The sequence below is a fragment of the Callospermophilus lateralis genome, chromosome 3 (assembly GCF_048772815.1).
Source record: "Callospermophilus lateralis isolate mCalLat2 chromosome 3, mCalLat2.hap1, whole genome shotgun sequence".
NCBI lineage: Eukaryota > Metazoa > Chordata > Mammalia > Rodentia > Sciuridae > Callospermophilus > Callospermophilus lateralis.
In genome coordinates, this window is record NC_135307.1 from 77,465,652 (window position 1) to 77,485,229 (window position 19,578).

A 19,578-nucleotide genomic window follows, 5' to 3' on the forward strand; every position below is an offset into this window, starting at 1 on the left:
TCATAAACATTTCTCAGCTACCTGGAGTGTGTCATCTCTTTCTATGAGAATCTTCATTGATATATCTGACTTTTTGTAGATCTTCAAAAATGAAACATGAATTGCAGAATTAAACCACTAAAATCAACCTTTACTAAAATATATATATAAATATATATATATAATAGGAAATAAGAATACGTAATTATATATATATATTATAAATATATATATACGTATTTTATATATATATATATACGTATTTTTATATATATATATATATATATATATATATATATATATAGGAAATAAGAATACGTAATTCAAGAAAATTTATATACAAACTAGAAATCACAAAAGCTACCAAAACAAAAAACAAAAAACAAAAAACTATGAAAACAGTAATGCCCAATACCTGGCCTTGGCCCATGTAAAAATTAGACTGTAGCTTTTGTGAATTACTAAAATGATACTTTCTTCTATAGTATTTCAGGTGATTAAAATATTTCATAAATTTTTTTAAAAATCAACTATAATGCTATAATCAGCTATAATGCTGTTAGGTGATTGGAGGTATGTTGTAAGTGAACTCAGAGAGGAAATAACAGAAGGAGATGAAGGCAGAGATAGTTATCATATACCCAGTTGCACCCCTGAGAGAGCAGGCCTTGTAATCCTGCATGCTGAAAATACTCACTTGAGAGAGGAATGCTTCTCTCTCTGTTAATGGCTCAAGTGGGGTCCTTCCCAAGTTCAGAAAAACCATTAGATTGGGCTTAAGCTAAGTGAAATTAACAAACCTTGGTCTAAGTGAAAGCTAATCGTCTTCCTCTGCCTTTCAAAGGCATCAAATTCTAAACTGGAATGTGTTGTTTTTCTTAGTTTGAATCACAGATAACTTGACATTAGTATTAGGATCCTGGAGATGGAATTGCCAAAACTTCAAATGAATTATGTGAGAATGCAGTGATGTGGGTGGGATTTGCCTTCCCTACTCAGGACCTGCAGCCTCTGCCAGCATTGTGGTTTAGGGATAGCATTGTTTCTGGAGCTTTCCTGTGGGTCTAGGTTGTCCTGGGTCCAAAGCACTTTGACATTCAGTTCTGGAGGCTTTCTACAACTTCTAAGCAGCTGTAAGATCTTTGGTTCTTACAAGATCAAAATTTAGCACCAGAATTTCCAAATTCTTTCCTGGAAAAGATGAACAGGGCCGTACTGAACCATCTAGAAATAACTCAGCTCAGAAGAGACAGCTTGGATCTACCCCATTCCAGGGTACCTAAAATTAGGCCTGGCATTCATTCTCAGGTAAATATTCACTACAGTTTTTTTCTTTCCCTTTTCATTCCATTCACTGTTGGAGGCAAAGAATCAAATATGGGCCTTTTTAAAAAATCACAATTCAATCCTCTAATATGTCAGGGTAAGTATTCTCTTATTTAAGTTGAAAATGCACCAATAACTTGAATAGGTATGACTGATGTGATAGAATTTTTAGAAAGGAACATTTTACATATCTCAGAATGTTTTCTAAGTTACTTTAAAATGCCATTAAGAGGCAATTGATTATTATGTAGGATTTTTACTTTCAGTTTCCTCTCTGTATATGTCTATGCAAATGAAATAACAGGGTCTAGTGATTCATTGCGGTTCAAGGAACAGGAGTATGTGAAGAAACAATGTTCTAGAAGTCTACTAGTTGTTAAATAAATGTTTAAATGTTTATATTTTGGGCTTCCAGAGTGAATCATTTTATTCCTACCAAGAATAATATGTACAATTAAAAAAATTCTCATTATTTTGGAATGTTGGGGGCAGTGAGGTGGGTTGAGGGATGTGGTTAACATTTTCATTCTAAAATTTTAAAATGTCATCTTGATAAAAGGCATCAATCTTTCAGATTCAAAGTAACTTCTGAATTTTATGTTGAGAAATTACCCATGGGCCTAATTTGTCCAATTTAGAACAATTTCTTAATGTTAGAATGTGTGGTGGACAAGGGAGATTTATTTACCTGTCCAGATTTTAGTTAAGTTAAATTTTGCTTAGTTTGTTTACATTTATGCAAACCACTTTTTTTTTTAAAAAAATAAGAACTGATTGGACCTAGATTGTGTCAAAATACATGATGCCTAGGTTGGTTTGGAGTTATTTTAAGTGATCATCTAGGTTGATAGCTACTTATAGGAAATGGTTTTGAGTAAATAACTCAAGATACTTTGGAAAAAACTAACATCCTCCTTTTAATTTTTTCATTATTATAGCCATCCTATAATAACATGCTGCAAAATTTAAGGTACTTCTGCTATTTTATTTTATTTTTTAAAAATTATTTATATATATTTTTAGTTGTTGATGGACATTTATTATATTCATTTACTTATATGCACTGCTGAGAATCAAACCCAGTGCCTCACACATGTTAGGCAAGCGTTTTACCACTGAGCTGCAACCACAGCCCATGCTTCTGCTATTTTAAAGATCATGCTGGAAGACTGAAAACTGAAGGAGAAACTTTGAATACCAAGTACTCTACTCTAAATCTTGAACTCCAATTTACAATGAATCCCACTTTTAAATTGTGCTGAATTAAATCTAATTTTTTTTCGCACTTTCATCTCACTTAAGATACTGTGTCTGCATTAATTGTAAAATGTTATTTGGGAAGTTCATCAGATACTATTTCATTTTCAAATTTTTGTTTTATAGTTTATTTTGGTAACATTTCAGATGACTTTACACAGTGACTATGATTAAACTGTGCATATTCACTGAAATATTTTGATGTCTAGTTTACACCATGCCAAACATTTAGAAATATATTAAGATATGACTCACTGTTACATGATTTCTTATATAGTGTGAGTCAAACTATGTTCCCTAAATAAAAATACAGACAGATGAATTTTGCTAAAACAAGCATCTTATAAAGTATGTTAGTCATGGCCTCAATCTCAACATCAAAAGAATTCCAGTATATCTGAAAAATGTACTAAATTTTTCAATTTTTAATCCTATTATTTGGCTTCAACTATAGCCATATATGTTCTCCCTTGGAAACATGATAAAGAACATTAGTCAGAATCAACATCTTAACCTTTTTATTATTTCTTGTTGAAAAGAAATTCTTAAACGTCTCCTTAATTAACATTAGCACAATTGATATTGTGAAATAAATACCCTGACAATTGAACACATAGCTCCTAAAACACAGGTGAATCAAACGGACACGTTAATTAAATCCACTCCTTTAAGAGTAATATTGTAGTGACCAGAGAATACTCTCCCACCCACACAGAGAATGACAAAAGGTGCCAATGGCTTTCAACTTCATTGTCCAAATACCAGATCTCTTAAGCAATCACAAGATAGCAGCTTGTCAGTTTTGGTTGCTTCCACATATTGACTTCCTGGAGAATACATGCGAAATTTCATTTGGTCTGACTGAATGCTGTGTGTTTATAACAGTCGTCGCAAAGGAGATTGAAATAGACTGTGGCTATGTAGGGTTTTAAACAAATTACAAAACCACATGCTTTGTCTTTCAACAGGAAAGCTTAAATCAAGAGGCAACTGGATCTTAAGCACAGCTGGATGTCCCTCCAAAGGCCATGCAACATGCTCACGGAGGGTAGGTTTTATGGAACCTTCTGACACCTTCTGTGAAGTGCCTTGTCAGCACTCTGTAGCTCCAACTGCTGCTTAAATGTTTGTTTATTCTGTTATTAGGGAAGTTTAATTTTGTTTATACACTGACTTTTTACATTTCCCCAAGGAACCATTTCAAAAGGATCTTCCAGATGCTAAATAATGAAGCACATCTTCATGACTGTCCACAGAGTTCAGCCTGTTTACTGGCATTTGACTGTGTAGAACAGGAAGTTTGTGTTGCATCTTGTGTTCTTAATGGAATCCGACAACAGAGGACTGAACGCATTAGTCTCAGAACAGGAGGCCTAAGGATGGCGAAGACCCAAGGGTCAATTATTGGATTGATTGCTAAAAATCTGAGAGCTTGCAGGTCCCACTTTTTCTTTCTGGAAGAGGTTTCATTCATATATGCAAAAATCTGTAAGAAGCAAAGTAGGGAAGTGATGTTAGTTTTATACTATAGCTGTGAATGGGCCGAGTCTGTGCTATTCCTTGAGATGCAACTGTGTCTTGTGCATGGTGGTGTTGGTGAAGGAGACAGGTGGCAAAATCTTATCCTTCTTTCATATGTATATTGTAACATAATGAATATACTTTCTCCTCTCTACAACTCAATGATAGCATATTTTCTGCAGATTATAATTAACACTGAGATCAGGGGTGACCTTCTGGTTTTGCTACTGGAAATGGATTAACATTTCTGGGCACTTAGAACAGAATCTTTTAATATCAATAATAATGATAATATTAGTAGTTACCATTTAAATATATGCATTATGAATTGTACTGAGTACTAAACCTGCTTTATTTCTTTATTCTTTTTTTTAAGAGAGAGAGAGAGAGAGAGAAAGAGAGAGAATTTTTTTTTAATATTTATTTTTTAGTTGTCGGCGGACACAACATCATTGTTTGTATGTGGTGCTGAGGATGGAACCCGGGCTGCACGCATACCAGGCCAGCGCGCGCGCTACCGCTTGAGCCACATCCCCAGCCCAATTCCTTTATTCTTTACAAAAGCTCTGAAGCTTAAATATTATCTCCTCTTAATAGATGAGGAAACAAACTTCAGAAATGCTAATCGTATCACGTTACACTTAATTTCAAATGCTCCATCTGATTTAATGATCACAATTCAGGGAGAGAGCAAGCGGCAGAGCACCATCAGCTTGAGTCTGGTTCTGGCCACTGACAGCCTAGGTTAGCATCACAGGTAGTTTTGGCACCACAGGAAGGAAACTTGCCTTTGTGCCTCAGTTTCTACATCTCAAAAACAGATGATAATGATAATAACACCTACTTTGCAGGGTTGCTGGGACAATGATAAGAAGCAATATGTATTAGCTACTACAGCACTGCCCACATAGTAAATGCTCTACAATGTCCATTTTACCAACAAGGACACTGAGGTCAGAAAAGTTGGGTGACTTGCCCAAGTACTCAAGGTTGCTTAGTGGCCTAGTAAGGGCACAAATTTTAGCTCTCTTGCTGCCAGTGCAGTGCTTGCTTTGCTAGAGCCAGGCCTGTATTAGAACAAATGCCTTCAGAACAATGTTCTAAACCCTGGGGTGGGGGACACATGTCACAGGGATCAGAGTTTTCAAATTTGTATCCCTGCTCTCGTCTTACGGAGCAACACAATTTGTTGGTCAGATCAAAAGGAATGGAACTATATGTGATTGATAGAGACCAAGCACCTCCATCCAGCTGGCGGAAGGGAAAAAAAAAGGTGACTCATACCTAGTCATTTGACATTAGTTCTTTATAATGCACCAGGGACTCTTTGACCAATGCTAACCTGTGACATAGGGAGACAAACCCTTCTCTCCCCAACACTCCTCCAAAAGAAGGAATAGTTCATTTCCCTTTTCCTGGTACTTACTCTGCAGGCATCTGGGAACTAGACAAAGCAAATTGCAGGCAGAGAGAAGAGTAGTCATCTTCGGGTTGCTTACATAAGGACAATAGCAGGAAGGTTTGGCAGCCAGAGGTGTTTATGCCAGAGAATCTTGGCATAGGGAATGGAGAAAGAGTTGGCAGATGAGTAAGGAAAAAAGAAGAATTGATGGTGGGTTTCCCAGATCACTGAGAAAAGAGGAAAGTTAGATAGGAATATGCAATGAAGCACACATTTTCTTGTCAGTGAAACTACTTTGGATGTTAAATAAACAGTATGGTGTGTTAAAGAGGTGAATTTGGAGGTTAGAAATTCAGAATAATGGTGTACATAAGTCTGGCACATGGATGTGCATAAATAACTGAACACTTGTTTGTAAGAAAAATTCGTAGCTGAGTTTGTGATCTAGTTTAGCCAGAGAACATGGGTTGGCTAGCCACAACAAGCAGTGTAGACAGGGCTCAGCATTCTGGTGTCTCAGCTTCACCCATGAAGATGAGTCAGGTTTTCAGTGGAGAGTAACCTACACCACAGTTCCTGATCCTTTGACAGCATGACGAAGTAATGAGAAGTGAAAAAGCGTTTTAGAGGATGAAGCAATTCTGTACTGTTTCCTTTCCTTTTCATCCTCTATGCCTGGTAATTTTCAGAATTGCTTAAAATATGCATTTCAGGAGGGGGCTGATATTTGGTAGAAGACAATTCCTTCTTTAACACTTGGGAATAAAACATGCTTCAGGGATCCTTGATGTCTTGATGTATGCTTTTGTCTTCTGCCTCCCCATTTCCCCCTACTTTGGTTCTTATCTTTTTTTTTTTTGCCTAGGGTTTACCACACTGATCTTGTGCATCTTGGACCTTTTTACTTTTTTGTAAAATCGTGATAAAACATACACAACACAAAATGTGCCACTGTATCTATTTTCAAGTGTACAATTCAGTGGCCTTACGTACATTCACATTGTTGTGTAACAGTTATCAATTATATTTTAAATTTTCTGTATGTTATGTTTTGATAGCTGAAAAATCTCTTTGTCTGGAGTGAGGCTATCTGTCCTTGGGATGGCTATTTCTTAGAGACAGCAAAAAGCTCAGCAGAAAGCATGTCTTTGATATAACAGTAGTAACCAATCCAGAAACACATCTCCTTTATCAGCCCCATAAGCCCAGAAGGCAATATTCCTCCATGTTAATCATCCCAGGGTCAGGGACCCTGCAGCCAGGGATTTCCCCTTATAGCTTACTGCCTGCTGAAAGTATTTCAGCTAGCAGTTTCTAAACTCTCCACCTTGTCATGATCTTCCTGTGGAAACTCCAATAAAGGCAGTGCCTCTCCCCGCTCTCCTGCCCGCCTCCTAACAGATGCTGGTGCTTTTCTACATGGCCCTGCATGGAATCCCATGCCTTGTTTTCCTGAACCTCTCCTGTGTCTCTCTTCTTCTCTCTCTTTCTCCCTCTTTCCCTTTCTCTCTCCATTTCTTTCTTTGGAGCTAACCCAGGGACACTTAACCACTGAGTTACATCCCCAGCTCTTTTTATTTTTTATTTTGAGATAAGGTCTCTCTAAGTTAATGAGAGTAATGTAGCCACTACACACTGAGGCTGACCTCAAACTTACAACCCTTCTGTCCGAGCATCCCGAATTGCTAGGATTATAGGTGTGTACCACCACAACTAGCTCTGTGTCTCTCTTGTAAACTCACTTGACTGTCCCTAACTTAAAAGAACATTGAACAGCAACCATTGCCACTATCTGTCTCAAAACTGAAACTCTGAGCCCCTTAAATAATAGCTGCACATCTCCCTCTCCCTCTAGCTGACCCTGGGTTTTCAACAAAATTCTGACTCATAGAACATAAGGCAATTAATGAATAATATGTCAGTGATACTCTGGAATTCAGATGCAGAGACTGGGGGAATTATTGTAATTATTGCTATTTTTGCATATACTGCCAAAATATTTTTAGTGAGAAAAAACAAAAATAAAAAACAAGTACTGATCTCAATGAGTCAAATGAGTTTTAATTCCTTAAGGTAGACCCTCTCTATAGGGATTTGCAAAGAATATAGAGCTTGTGACACAAGTGGCACAGATGAGAATTAGTGCTATTTTAGTGTTGTCTTGAAGCAGCCTCCCATGGAAAACTTCAGCTTGGCACTGACCAGGGACTGTTTAAACTACTTTCCTATTATTAATGTATCTACAAAGTAAGTTCAGAATTTCAGAACAAATGATGATTTTATTTAGCTGATCACTGAAATCATCTGGGGAGTTTTCCAACACCTTATTCTCTCCCTCGGAGACTTGGATTTACTTAGGCTACACTAAGACATGGGTCATGGCTGTTTTTTTGTTTTTTGTGTTTTTTTTTGGTACTGGGGATTGACCCTAAGGGTGATTTACTGCTGAGCTATGTCCCTGGACTTTTTAAAAAATTTTGAGCAGGGGCTCACTAAGTTGCTGAGGTTGGTCTTGAACTTGCAATCCTCCTGGCTCAGCCTCCCCAGTTGCTGGGATTATAGGCATGTGCCCAGTGGTCAAGGAATTTTTAAAAGCCATTCTATCCTACCCCACCCCACACACCAGGTGATTCTAATGTGCAGACAAGTATGAGAACTACAACTTTAGAACCTTACCTAAAATCTGAAATGTTTTCAAATTATTCATTAATCACACTTAAAAACAAAAGACCTTGTACAAGGCTCTGGGCTCAAGTTCCAGCACTGCAAAACCAACCAAAAAAAAAAAAAAAAAAAAAAAGAAAGAAAGAAAGAAAAGAAAAACCAAAACCAAAAAAAAAAAAAAAAAAAAAAAAAAACCACATCCTCTTAGACCTGGTCAAGCCAACAATTGACCAAGGCTCCAGAATTCAGTTCCCAATCACTAATACACAATCTGATTTTGCTTTGGATATGGAATCCTCTGGACATAACAGCTAACATTTATTAAACATCTGCTGTGGGCTTGGCATGGGGCTAAGCAATTTGTAAATCTTACTCTGTATAACATTTTCACAAACCTACAAAGTATTATTATTTCTTATTTATTTATTTAGTAGTGCTAGAGATTGAGCCCAGGGCCTTGTGCATGCTAAGTGAGCACTCTATAACAGAGTTACGTCCTCAGCCCCCACTTTTAATCTTATTTTGAGACAGAGTCTCCCTAAACTGCTGAGATTGGTCTGGAACTTGTAATCCTCCTGCCTCAGTTTCCTGAATAGCTGGGATTCTAGGTGTGCACCACCATGCCCAGTTTTATTATTCTCATTTTAGAAAGGAGGAAATCAAGGTTCAGAAGATCAGTCACTTTGCCTAAGATCACATTCCAGGAAGCAGTGAGACACTTGTAGCCACTACACACTGTGCTGCCATCTATGTAAAAAGCCTTTTCTGTGAAGTTTCACTTGAAATTCACAAATGACTGACAGAATTATAAGTCTCTGGATAACACTGCTCCCGTTTATAGACTGAAAAGCTGCCTCTTTCTCTGTAGCTGTTCGGCATTCTCTGGGCATTACTCATCCCATGGCTAATTTACAGGCATCCCTTGTTATGTTTACCTGGCTTCTGAAAGAAATTAGGGTGTCTTGGCAATAGGCTTTGCATATTTAATTATTTTAAAAAACTTTGGGGAGGAATTATTTTCCAGGTATGCCATGCTTTAATAAAGAAACCGTTTCCCTCAAATCACAGATGCTTTCTGGTAGAGGGAGACTAAATTTGTTTCCTGTCATAAGGAAAAACTGGACCATTTATTTATTTTTGTGCCAGGGATTGAAACCCAGGGGTGCTTAACCACTGACCTACATCCCCAGCCATTTAAAAAAATATATTTTATCTAGAGACAGGGTCTCACTGAGTTGTTCAGTGCCTCCCTAAGTTGCTGAGGATGGCTTTGGACTTGTAATCCTCCTGCCTCAGTCTCCTGAGCCACTAAGATTACAGGTTTACACCACTGCACCTTGCTGGACCATAGATTTGGCTCCAGGATGAGTGTGTCCTTTGTCTTGTGCTTCTCAGAACTGAGAAGAGGAGAGGGTGCTAAGGTTAAAAGCTCTGGGCCTAACTCTTCCAGGATGGTGACTCTTAACCCTTTGAGAAAATGATGGTCACTATGAACTACCTACCAAGGAATTGGATAAATTTTGCAAAAGATCTCAGAAAGATTCATGTGCTATCTGTGAAGCAGAAAGTCAAGAACCCTAGTGGTATAGAGGAAGTTTCAGCCTTCCAGAAATGTACTTTCCCTCCTTGGCCCTTCCCATCACAGCATATATCCCTATTTAGGGTACTTTAATTTATTTTCAGTTAGGGGCAATTCTAGGCAGCAAAATACTGTCATAAAAATACAGCTGGGCATACCATGATGATGTAAATTGAAGTACATCAGATCTGAGCTCAAGACCTGAATGGGGAGTGGTGGTCAGAAACTTCAAAACAAGACAGAAGAAGTCAAGCAAGCAGACTAAGTTGTAGATTAACTTGCCTCTTGGTGGAAGCTGTGTTTCTGAAACAGAATGTCTCACCATCTCTATTCTTTTTTTCTTGTTAAACTTAATAATGTGATGGGCTCTTAGCATGCCAAGCAAGAAATATACATCTCAAAAAGCTGTTTTTATTTAAGCCAAGGACCTGGCCTAAACCATCAGAAACAGCAATGAGGATGCACTTGACCAAGAGTGTAGGCATAAGATACAAATTCTCTTTTGGGAAAAGGATAATGGTTCTTGATGTCTAAATTTTAAAAACCATATAATTCTGTGTCCATTTATATTCCCCATTACGTAGTACCAAATGGCAAAGGAAAAGATGTCCAGTGAAAACACTCGTCTAGAGGTATTTTCTCTTAAAAGGTAATGTATATTAAAACTGTCTCAACAATCCCCAAACACGTGGTTAATGATGCCTGAATGGTAAAGGGCCTTCCAGTTGTTCATGGACGTTTACTGAAATACCATCAGCCAAAAATTCATTATAATTATGCACAGAGATTTCTGGATTTCTCTTTAATCCCTACCCAAATTATTATATTTTGCATGTATGTAATCAGCCAATTTTACATCAGCTTTTAAACCCTCATTCATGTTACACTGCACATAAAGAATACCAGGAATGAACAGGAAACTCTAGTATTATTTACTTGAATTTTTTTTGTACTTCAATGATCAAATTTCCACTAATCAGATTTACCTAGAAATTATAACCCTAAAGAATTTGTAAAGATGAAGACATTTTTAGAATGAGTCAACGGTTTGTTCTTGAAATTTCAGAACTGAATAAAATATATAAGCACTTTATCCCAATGGCATGTGAAAAACAGTTTAAAATGACTAGAAGCTACCCACGATCAGTAACATGGTGAGAAAGTAGCTTGATATGGTTTGGAAATTTAGACACAAACAGTATTTGAAACAAAAATGGAGGTCTCCTATGTTCTCTGTGTTCTGTTCCATTTCAGGAAGAAAAAAAAGTTCTATTTATCACTGTGAAATGATGACAACAGCTGATTAACATAAGGAGGAATTTATTAATTTATACAGTACTCCTTTAGCAGATAAACAGTTTGGAATATGTTGTTGGTCTCATGCATGATTTCATATTGGACAGCCAAAATAATGTCATTTCCCAAACACCACATGTTGTTTTTTTTTTAATCACTAAAAAAAAAAAGTTTTATGTGGAAGATTTTATGTGAGGGGTTATCTGATTATTTCTTAATTTAGACCAGCATTTACATTAGCCAATCTCCTAAAATCTCAGTCTCAAGCTTTTATTTAATAAGTCTCCAGAGGAGAAAAAGAAAACCACACACTTGAGACCCAGCTTAGCTCCTTGAACTGACATTTTATTTTTAAAACTATCAAGCTAGAATCAAAAGGAAAAATATCTTTAATGAATTCACAGTTCTCTTGTGAAATTTTGGATTAATCTTCTCATGTCACCCCTGGAATGAGTATTTTCTCTTTGGTAGTATTACAGTTAAGTGCATGGTTTTGGTGTTTTAACTGCCTTTCAATCACACCTCAATCACTCACTAGCTGTAGGACCTACCTGAAGCTATTGGCCTCATCTGAACAACAGAAATCATAATATTATCTCCTTTATAGGTTGTTGTAAAGATGATGGGTTGATACAGTGCTCAAAAACCTGTCTCCTTTGTGTTGATAATAATAATACATGAGGTTGAACTTGAAGTTATTTTAGGGTGCCTGTTATTTTATCCCCCATTTTGAGAGTTTCACTTACTAAAATTTGAAGACCCTTGACTGGCATCCTTGGAGGAAGCCAGGTCTCTCTCCCATACCCTGGGACAATGGTTACATTAGTTGTTCCAGGTTTCTAAGTCCTCCATTTTCCTCTACTGCTTAGCGTACTGTGGGATGGACTGGTGTCCTATTGGCACAGTTGTGAACTCTCCTCCTTGCTGACTAGTTGTCTGATATACTTTTGAGGGACAAAGAAAGTATTTCTTGTTATCCTGGGGAAGGGATGGGCAGAGATAGGATGGTTTTCTGGTGTTTCTGGGATACAAGGAAGAAATTAGTTGGAATATTTCAATAAATGTTTCTACATTGATAGCTTTTTTAATTGGTAATATTCTGGACATATTGGGTTAAATAAAATAATTGAAATTAGTTTTATCTGTTTCTTTTTTACTTTTTGAGTTGTGGCTTATAGAAAAAAATCTAAAATTCCATATGTGGTGCAATTTGTATTTCTATTAAGCTGTGTGTACTCTGTTGGAGAAATAGGAGACTTTCTGAAGGCAATCATGAGCCCCTGCCTTATTTTATTGAGCTCCCAGTTACCATGTGGGCAAATGGTTCCTACCTTGGGTAGGAGATTGGTATAGGCCATTTCTGACCAATATCTTAGTGTGGGACCAGTAGAACCACACTGCTTGGGGATGGGGGAGCACCTTCTGGGACACATGCCAAGTATTTGAAATGTCAGAATATATGAACCAAACAGTAGTCATGAGTTTGAATTTATCAGATTGACCCACAAGATATAACTTAAATCAGAATAGTGCAGCACTTCATAAAGCTTTTTTAATTTTTTTTTTGTGTTATAAGTGGGTAGAATGCCTTTATTTTGTTTGTTTATTTTTATGTGGTGCTGAGGACCTAACCCAGTGCCTCATGCATGCTAGGCAAGTACTCTGCCGCTGAGCTAAATCCCCAGCCCACTTCATAAAGTTTGAAGTGGTATATAGTGAAAAATATATGAAGGGAAAGAATACTAACAGTTATGGCCAAAACTTTATTGAAAAAATAAAATTAGTCAATGATCAATGTAGATGTTCTTAATCAGAGATGACTTTGAGATTTCAATTTTCTGTTTTGTGCCTCTTGGATTACCTACAGTTCATCTGACTGTGATGTGGTACTCCCAAGGCCAGGAGTCAGTTTGGTCAGCTTTCTGATTATGTTCATGCTAGGATTTTCTCCTCTTTGAGAACTTTTGCCATGAATATATGCAGAAGAAAACCTAGACAATATTTTGAAGTTAGCTTCAATTCTACAGGGTGGTTTGGTGGAACTAAAGCTACCTCAAAATCTTCATCTGGCCTCCCCCAACCCCTCAACAGCAATCTAAATAAAAACACAGCTTCAAGGCAAACCTCCCACTCTCCATCCCATCTGACTCTAAATCCCTTCCTTTTGGAAGCACTAGGACTGCTCCATGCCTGATAGTAAATAAAGGAGGTGAAATGAAAAAAATATATCAACAGATATATTTATTTATCAACAGGTGACTATATATACATATAACCATCTGTTGATAACATGGCAATGACTGGAGTCCTCATGATGAATGACAAAATGTATATGAAAATAGGGGAACCTGTTGAAAATCACTCTTTATTTTTAAAAATACAGTTTATGCAGTAGAACAGTCATGGTAGAAGGGGGAGACCTTTTTCTTCCTGTTTGCCTCTTCTAAATAAAAGGGAAATTAACAGTCCTTTTTCACACTTGAGCCCTTTCCTGGGCTATTGAAGTAACCAGAGGTGGAGGATATTTTTATAAATCCACTCATAAATGATAGATAACAATTTAAGAACTGACATCTTAATTCCCACCAACCTAAGACAGTCACTCCCCCATTCAGGAATGGTTTATGTCCTCCAACTTGAATTCTGTTGTTTGGTGGAACTTCAAGTGCTTTCTTTCATTGATAGTGTTCTGCATCTTAGATCTAATTCCCAAAAGCCAATTAACCCCTAACATAATTGAAACCTCCTTCAGTAAAACAGAACAAGAGTGTAAGCCATGTTGGTTTCTACATTGCAACATTTCTATAACACACTCTCTGCTCAAGGCGGAATGGGAGATGTCACCTCCACATGGTCCCACATTATTTAAGAGGGTACCTTTGACAAACTCCTCCTCATTTCTCCCTAAGGGTAACTTACCCATTCAGACCAGCTTCTGCCCTCACAGGATTGGTAGGTACAAATGTGAGGACAGTAGGGACCAGGGCAAAGAGAACATAGCTGAGAAATGAAGTTCACTGCGGGTGGGGATCATCTGTGGGCTTTTAGAACCCTGTGTCCTTTTCAACTGCTGAGGATGAGAAGATGAAGGAAACTGGAATCAATGACAGAGAAAGGCAGTAGAACTTATATGTATATGTATAAGTATATAACTTATTATATACATAATGTATATATATACATAAGTTATACATATATAACTTATATGTATAAGTAGAACTTATACATGACAAGTCAGACACTGTCCATGTCTTTCTCTTCCAAACTCCCAATTTCTAACTCTTTCAGAGCACATAACTTGCTTTGACATTCCAGCCTTCATTATCACAATACACTTGAGATGACTTTAATTCAGAGCATCCTAGAACTAACTGCCTGGGGGTTGCACTTAGCCGCTGAGAGTGAACATAGGCTCCTGCCCTTCTATTCCCCAGGCAACCCCAGTCTCCCTTCCTTGAAATGGATCCTCCCTGCATATAGCTTTGTGATCATAAAGTGCAGATCTATAAAATGAAGAGCACCCGTGTATATTCCTGCTGGTATCAAGATGATACTCTGTAACAGTTTACAATTGCCTTCTCTGGAGAAACCAAAAGCTTAGCAAAGAGTTCCTGGGCCAGTTCTCTTTTCCTCACCACATCATTATGGAGATGTCATGACTTTTCATGGCCACAGAGAGTTATGCTTGAATATATAAATTGTGAAACCTATAAACTAGATGTTTGTTGAACTTTAAGAACCCTCTGAACTTTCACAGGAGGGACCTGGTTCCACTTTCAGTGGCAGCTAAAATGGTGTGAATTGGGGCTTGTAACTCTAGGGTGGAGGCTGGGCTGGCTTAGAAACACTAGGTTATGGACGTCCATATGCCAGATGGGGAGGAAGGAAATGAGGTAAAGGTGAAAAACGATCTTTACAAATTAGGACATATTTTTTTTTTTTTCAAGTTGCAAAAAGTTTGTAGGGCGGTGGAAAGATTGAGGTGAAGGTTGGCACTGAGCTGGGCTGTGGAAACTGAGTGACTTACTGTGAAAGGCAAGGAACAGATGGCAAAGGTGATAGTCATAATAGACAGGAGGATGAGATGGTCCGCTTCCTCCGCCATGGACAGCTTATCCCCTCTCTTTCGGGCCGTGGGATCCCGGCAGCTGCCAGAGGAAGGTACGCAGCGACTTCTCCTGCTTCGGCGGTGCATTCGGATGAGGTTGAGGATGACACTGAAGTTGCAGGCGAGCACCGCTACTATGAGCAGCAGGAGCACGGTGGCGTAAAGCTGCAGGTAAGCTGTTCGTTCGTGGCGGATGAAGCACCATGTCCCAGGGCAGTACTGAACGTACTGCCCATAGTCCAGCAGCGGCAGGGAGCAGAAAAGCAGAGAGAACGCATAGATGACTGGCAGCACCGCCAGGCCCCCGCGGCGAGAGAAGCGGCGCTGGTAGAAGTAGGGGTGCCCGATGGAAAAGTAGCGCTCCAGAGCCATAGCGAAGAGCATGAGCATCGTGGCCAGGCTGAAGAAGGTCATGGAGAAGGCGAAGTAGGTGCACGCTCGGCTTTCGGGCTCTAGGGCCACCAGAGTCTGGTTCCGTGCGTATGAAGCCAGCACCACCGGGCTGATGAGGCAGGTACCCAGCAGGTCTGTGAACACCAATTCGGTCACCAGCACGTGGAACAAGGAGATGGAATTTCTGCCACCGGAGGTGCGCCCCGCGTCCCCCCTCCAGCGGCGCGCCAGCAGCGCCAACGCGACGAGGTTCCCTAGCACCCCGGCGGAGAACATCACGGAGCTGATGGCTGGGCTTTCGCCCGAGGGGAGCCACTGTCGAGTCTCGCAGTTCTCGGACCCTGAGTCATTGGAGGCGTTGCCCATGATGGGATTTGTGGAGGCAGGCGCCCTCCGCTCCCGACCAGTACCTGGGAGGAGGGTCGACAACCCGAGTGCCAGACCCAGAGGGAAAAGAGGAGGGACCTAAATCCAGAGTCCCCTTCGGGCCCTCAACGCGCACCAAGGGCAGCCTCGCCCCGGGTCTCCCGCTGTGCGCCCAGCGTTGGTTCAGTTGCTGCATCCGGTCGCCCAGGAGGCTCCAGCGCCTTACTCCCTCTGACCTAGTGGGGAGCCCAAGTGAAGACGAGCGACCGCCCCCGCCCCGTGCCGTCCGCGGGGCGGGTCCAGGAGTGGCATTCTGCCGTGCAAGTGCCAGAGCCAGCGGGCTGCCGGCGAGGCCAGACGTCACACTTGCTCGGACTCTGCGAATCCCAGGGACACGCACGCCGGGTGGAGAGGGATTGGGGTTGGAGCACCAGCCGGGCGCTTCGCAGGGCAGGGACTCGCGGGCTACCAGCATCTGGGAGCTTCCCGCTAGCGGGGACGGCATTCCTCGCACCCGGGATCCCGAACTCATAGCTACCGGGCCCTCTGATCTCTGCTAGGAAGCGTTTGGCTTCGGCACAGGGCAGGGAAGGAGTGCGGGGATACTTTGGGGGTCTGAACAGAATACAACAAAATACACAGAAGGCGGGGGCGGCAGAAAAGCAAAGCCACTCACCAGACACTGGAGAAGTTAGGAGGACCCAATCCCCTGAGATGAACCAGGAAATAACAGACATCAAAGACAGCTTGAAGACCAATATGTTTTTTATTTTTATTTTTTTTAAAAAAAACATTCTCAGGAAGATACGCCACGAGGGCGGGACAAAAATTGGGAGGGAGTGAAAAGCAAGTCTGTCCATCCAAGGAACCAAACTTTACACACCACTGAGTGGCCTGTTGAGCTGCCGCTTGGATTAGATTACAGGAATTTCGCCTTTCCTATGTCAACACGAATAACTACTTGTTTAAGTAACCTTAAAAAAAAAAGTTTCTTGTAGTTGATTAGAATTGTGTATGTGGCCACAGCTTGAAAACAACTTTACTTCATTGTTCTCTACTCCAGCTCAGTCTTTTAACAAGCTGTTGTTATGTTGTTTAGCCCTTAACCTTTTCACGTTCAATTAACCATGCAGGGACCATTGGAAAGAGCATTCCTGGTAGTGATTGGTGATTAGCCAATCTCAGAATGGAGCCGACAAAAATGATGACTATCACTTGCTGTCATAATTACAATGGTGAAAATGGACTGCTACTTAAAACAAAATCCAGTTTGACAGACAATAGGGGCAATTATATTTTACCAGAAAGGTTATATTCTCTTGGGGAAGGGAGGAGCCCTGAAAGTTAGAGGGATTTTCTCAGGGAACTGGCAAATACAAAGTTGTGTAGCAGGACAGGAAGAGCTGCCTGGCTTGCTTCTTAGCTTACCTTGATTCTGGCCTGGAGACTGGTATGCAGGGTTTCATGGTAAATTATGGCAAGCATAATTTACTGGACCCCTTGAAAAGGTTCTATGCCCATTTTTCACCCATCAACAGCTACTACCTCAATCCCTAAACTTTTCAGGGCATGGATTCATGAGGGGGAAGGGATCTCAACCTTTACAATTTTCTTTCAAGCTGTAAACTGCAGTTCAATAACATCTTATTACCAATTTTTGTCACTCAGTGGTTACTACTCTGGCACATAACCTTATCTTATCTCACCCCAAGCCATGGGGAAACTTTTTATACGAATCAAATTCCTAATAGAAAAACACGGTGAATCTATTTTACAGCATAGTTCACCGCAGACCATAGTGGGGCCCTGTGAGTCTAGGGGGCCTGGTACCCTATCAACTACTGTGTGGTTCACCTTTATTTGCTGGCAGACAGACATGAAAATTAATTCTTCTAGTCAGAGATCTGACAATGCAGAATGCACAGCATGTGTGTTCAGTCAGATGTCTGACTAGAAGACTTGATTTGCCATCCAGTGATCCTCAACTAGACATAAAATTTGTTCCTGTAAGTCCAAGTCTAAAGCTCCTTCTTTCCATTTGTAATTTTATTGTCAGTATCTTAATACATGTTTGGTTTACAAAAAGCTTAGAATTTCTTAACAGAAAACAAATTATACCCTCAATGCTAGCATTGGACCATAAAGCTTTGTTAATGTTTTAGTTCCTGATTGTGAGGCCATGGGGTTTTGGGGAACACTATGTGATGGTTAATTTTGTGTGTCAACTAGACAAGGCCATGGGCTGTACAGATAGCTGGTTAAATAGTCTGGAAATGTCTGAGGGTATATATAAGGGTATGTCTGGTAGAGGTGAGAACTTGAGATGTGGACTGAGTAAAGCAGATGGCCCTCTTCAATTGTGGATGGGCCTCATCCAATCTATTGGGTGAGGAAATCTGAAAATGTAGAGAAAAGTTGAACACCCAGTTTGAGCTGAGACATTGGTCATCTTCTGCCCTTGGCATTCCTGCTTCTCAGGTTTTCAGACCCTAACTGGAATCTTTGACATGGGTACTTTAGCTGTGAGACCCCTTCAACTACATCACAGGACATGTATATACAGCCATTTGTCACTTAGTGACAGGGATACATTCTAAGAAATGCATCATTGAGCAGTCTTGTGGTTGTGCAAACATCATGCAGTGTGCTTACACAAAGATGGCCACAACATCTCTAGGCAATATGGTATTATGAGACCACCAGCATATAGAGTCCATAGTTTACCTAAACATAGTTATGTGGCACATGACTATATATTCAGGAGAGGTACACACACACACACACACACACACACACACACACACACATCTAGTTGGTTTGGTTTTTCTAGAGAATCCTAATACACACTACTTAAGGTCTAAAACTCATAGTTTTTATTTATGTATCCATAAGCTCAAATAAAGACTTTGGAATGCAAGTTATTGAAGGTCATTCCTCAAAGAAAGCAAGGATAAACATGAAGGAAAAGAGAACTATAAGCAGAGGAAGCCAACAATAATTCTTATTTGTAGTTCTATTTATGTTACTTGCCTGATCAAAAGACTAGTTTAAATCTTTATGAGTTCTATGCATGTATACATACATTTCCCCCCCTAAATTCAGTTCTAAAAACACCACCCATGACCTGTAATATCCTAGACAAGGATTGGACTACTTCATTGCATCAAGCAGAAGCTCCCAAGAAAGAGAATTTATTGAAAGGACACAGTAATGTCCACTGCTACAGGGACATCTTTTTCCCCCCTCACATAAGAAGTTTCTAGATTGCTTGCTGGTGGAGCTACAGGACACAGGCTCTTTTTGTCCTCTGGCCCTGTCATTCCTTGTGTGTTGGCTTTGTGTCTCTGTGCTCTTTCCCATGAAGCTACCAGTTGTTGCTTCCTGTACAGCTCAGGATTCAGTCGGAGAAACAGGACCACTACGAGGGATAAAGAATGTGAAATTTATTATTAGGCAGTAGCTAGCATTGCCCAATATGCTAGCCACCAGCTACATGTGGCTATTTAAATTAATTAAATTTAAATAAGAGAAAATTTAAGTTTCTGGGTTTAAGAAACTCAAGTTTCAAGTGCTCAATATCCATATGACTAGTGGCTATCTTACTGAGTGGCTTGTATTAAAACACTGCCTTCATCATAGAAGTTCTATAGACAATGCTCCTTAGGCCTGGCACAATGTGGGAGCTTG

At 39.8% G+C, this 19,578-nt stretch overlaps 1 protein-coding gene across 2 annotated transcripts; it reads right to left on the reverse strand.

Annotated features, from left to right (window-relative positions):
• Positions 1-3,063: 3,063 nt before the first annotated feature.
• Positions 3,064-16,101, reverse strand: Ptger2 (prostaglandin E receptor 2). 2 transcript variants are annotated; one of them, XM_076848380.2, is made up of 2 exons: positions 15,052-16,101; positions 3,064-4,048 (listed from the first exon to the last, which is right to left on the reverse strand). In XM_076848380.2, the coding sequence occupies exons 1-2, from the start codon at positions 15,889-15,891 to the stop codon at positions 3,803-3,805; spliced, it is 1,086 nt and encodes a 361-aa protein (XP_076704495.2). In that variant the 5' UTR covers positions 15,892-16,101; the 3' UTR covers positions 3,064-3,802. The 2 variants fall into 2 exon arrangements, with proteins under 2 accessions (XP_076704495.2, XP_076704496.2); XM_076848381.2 differs by lacking the exon at positions 3,064-4,048 and adding an exon at positions 13,441-14,094.
• Positions 16,102-19,578: the final 3,477 nt, after the last annotated feature.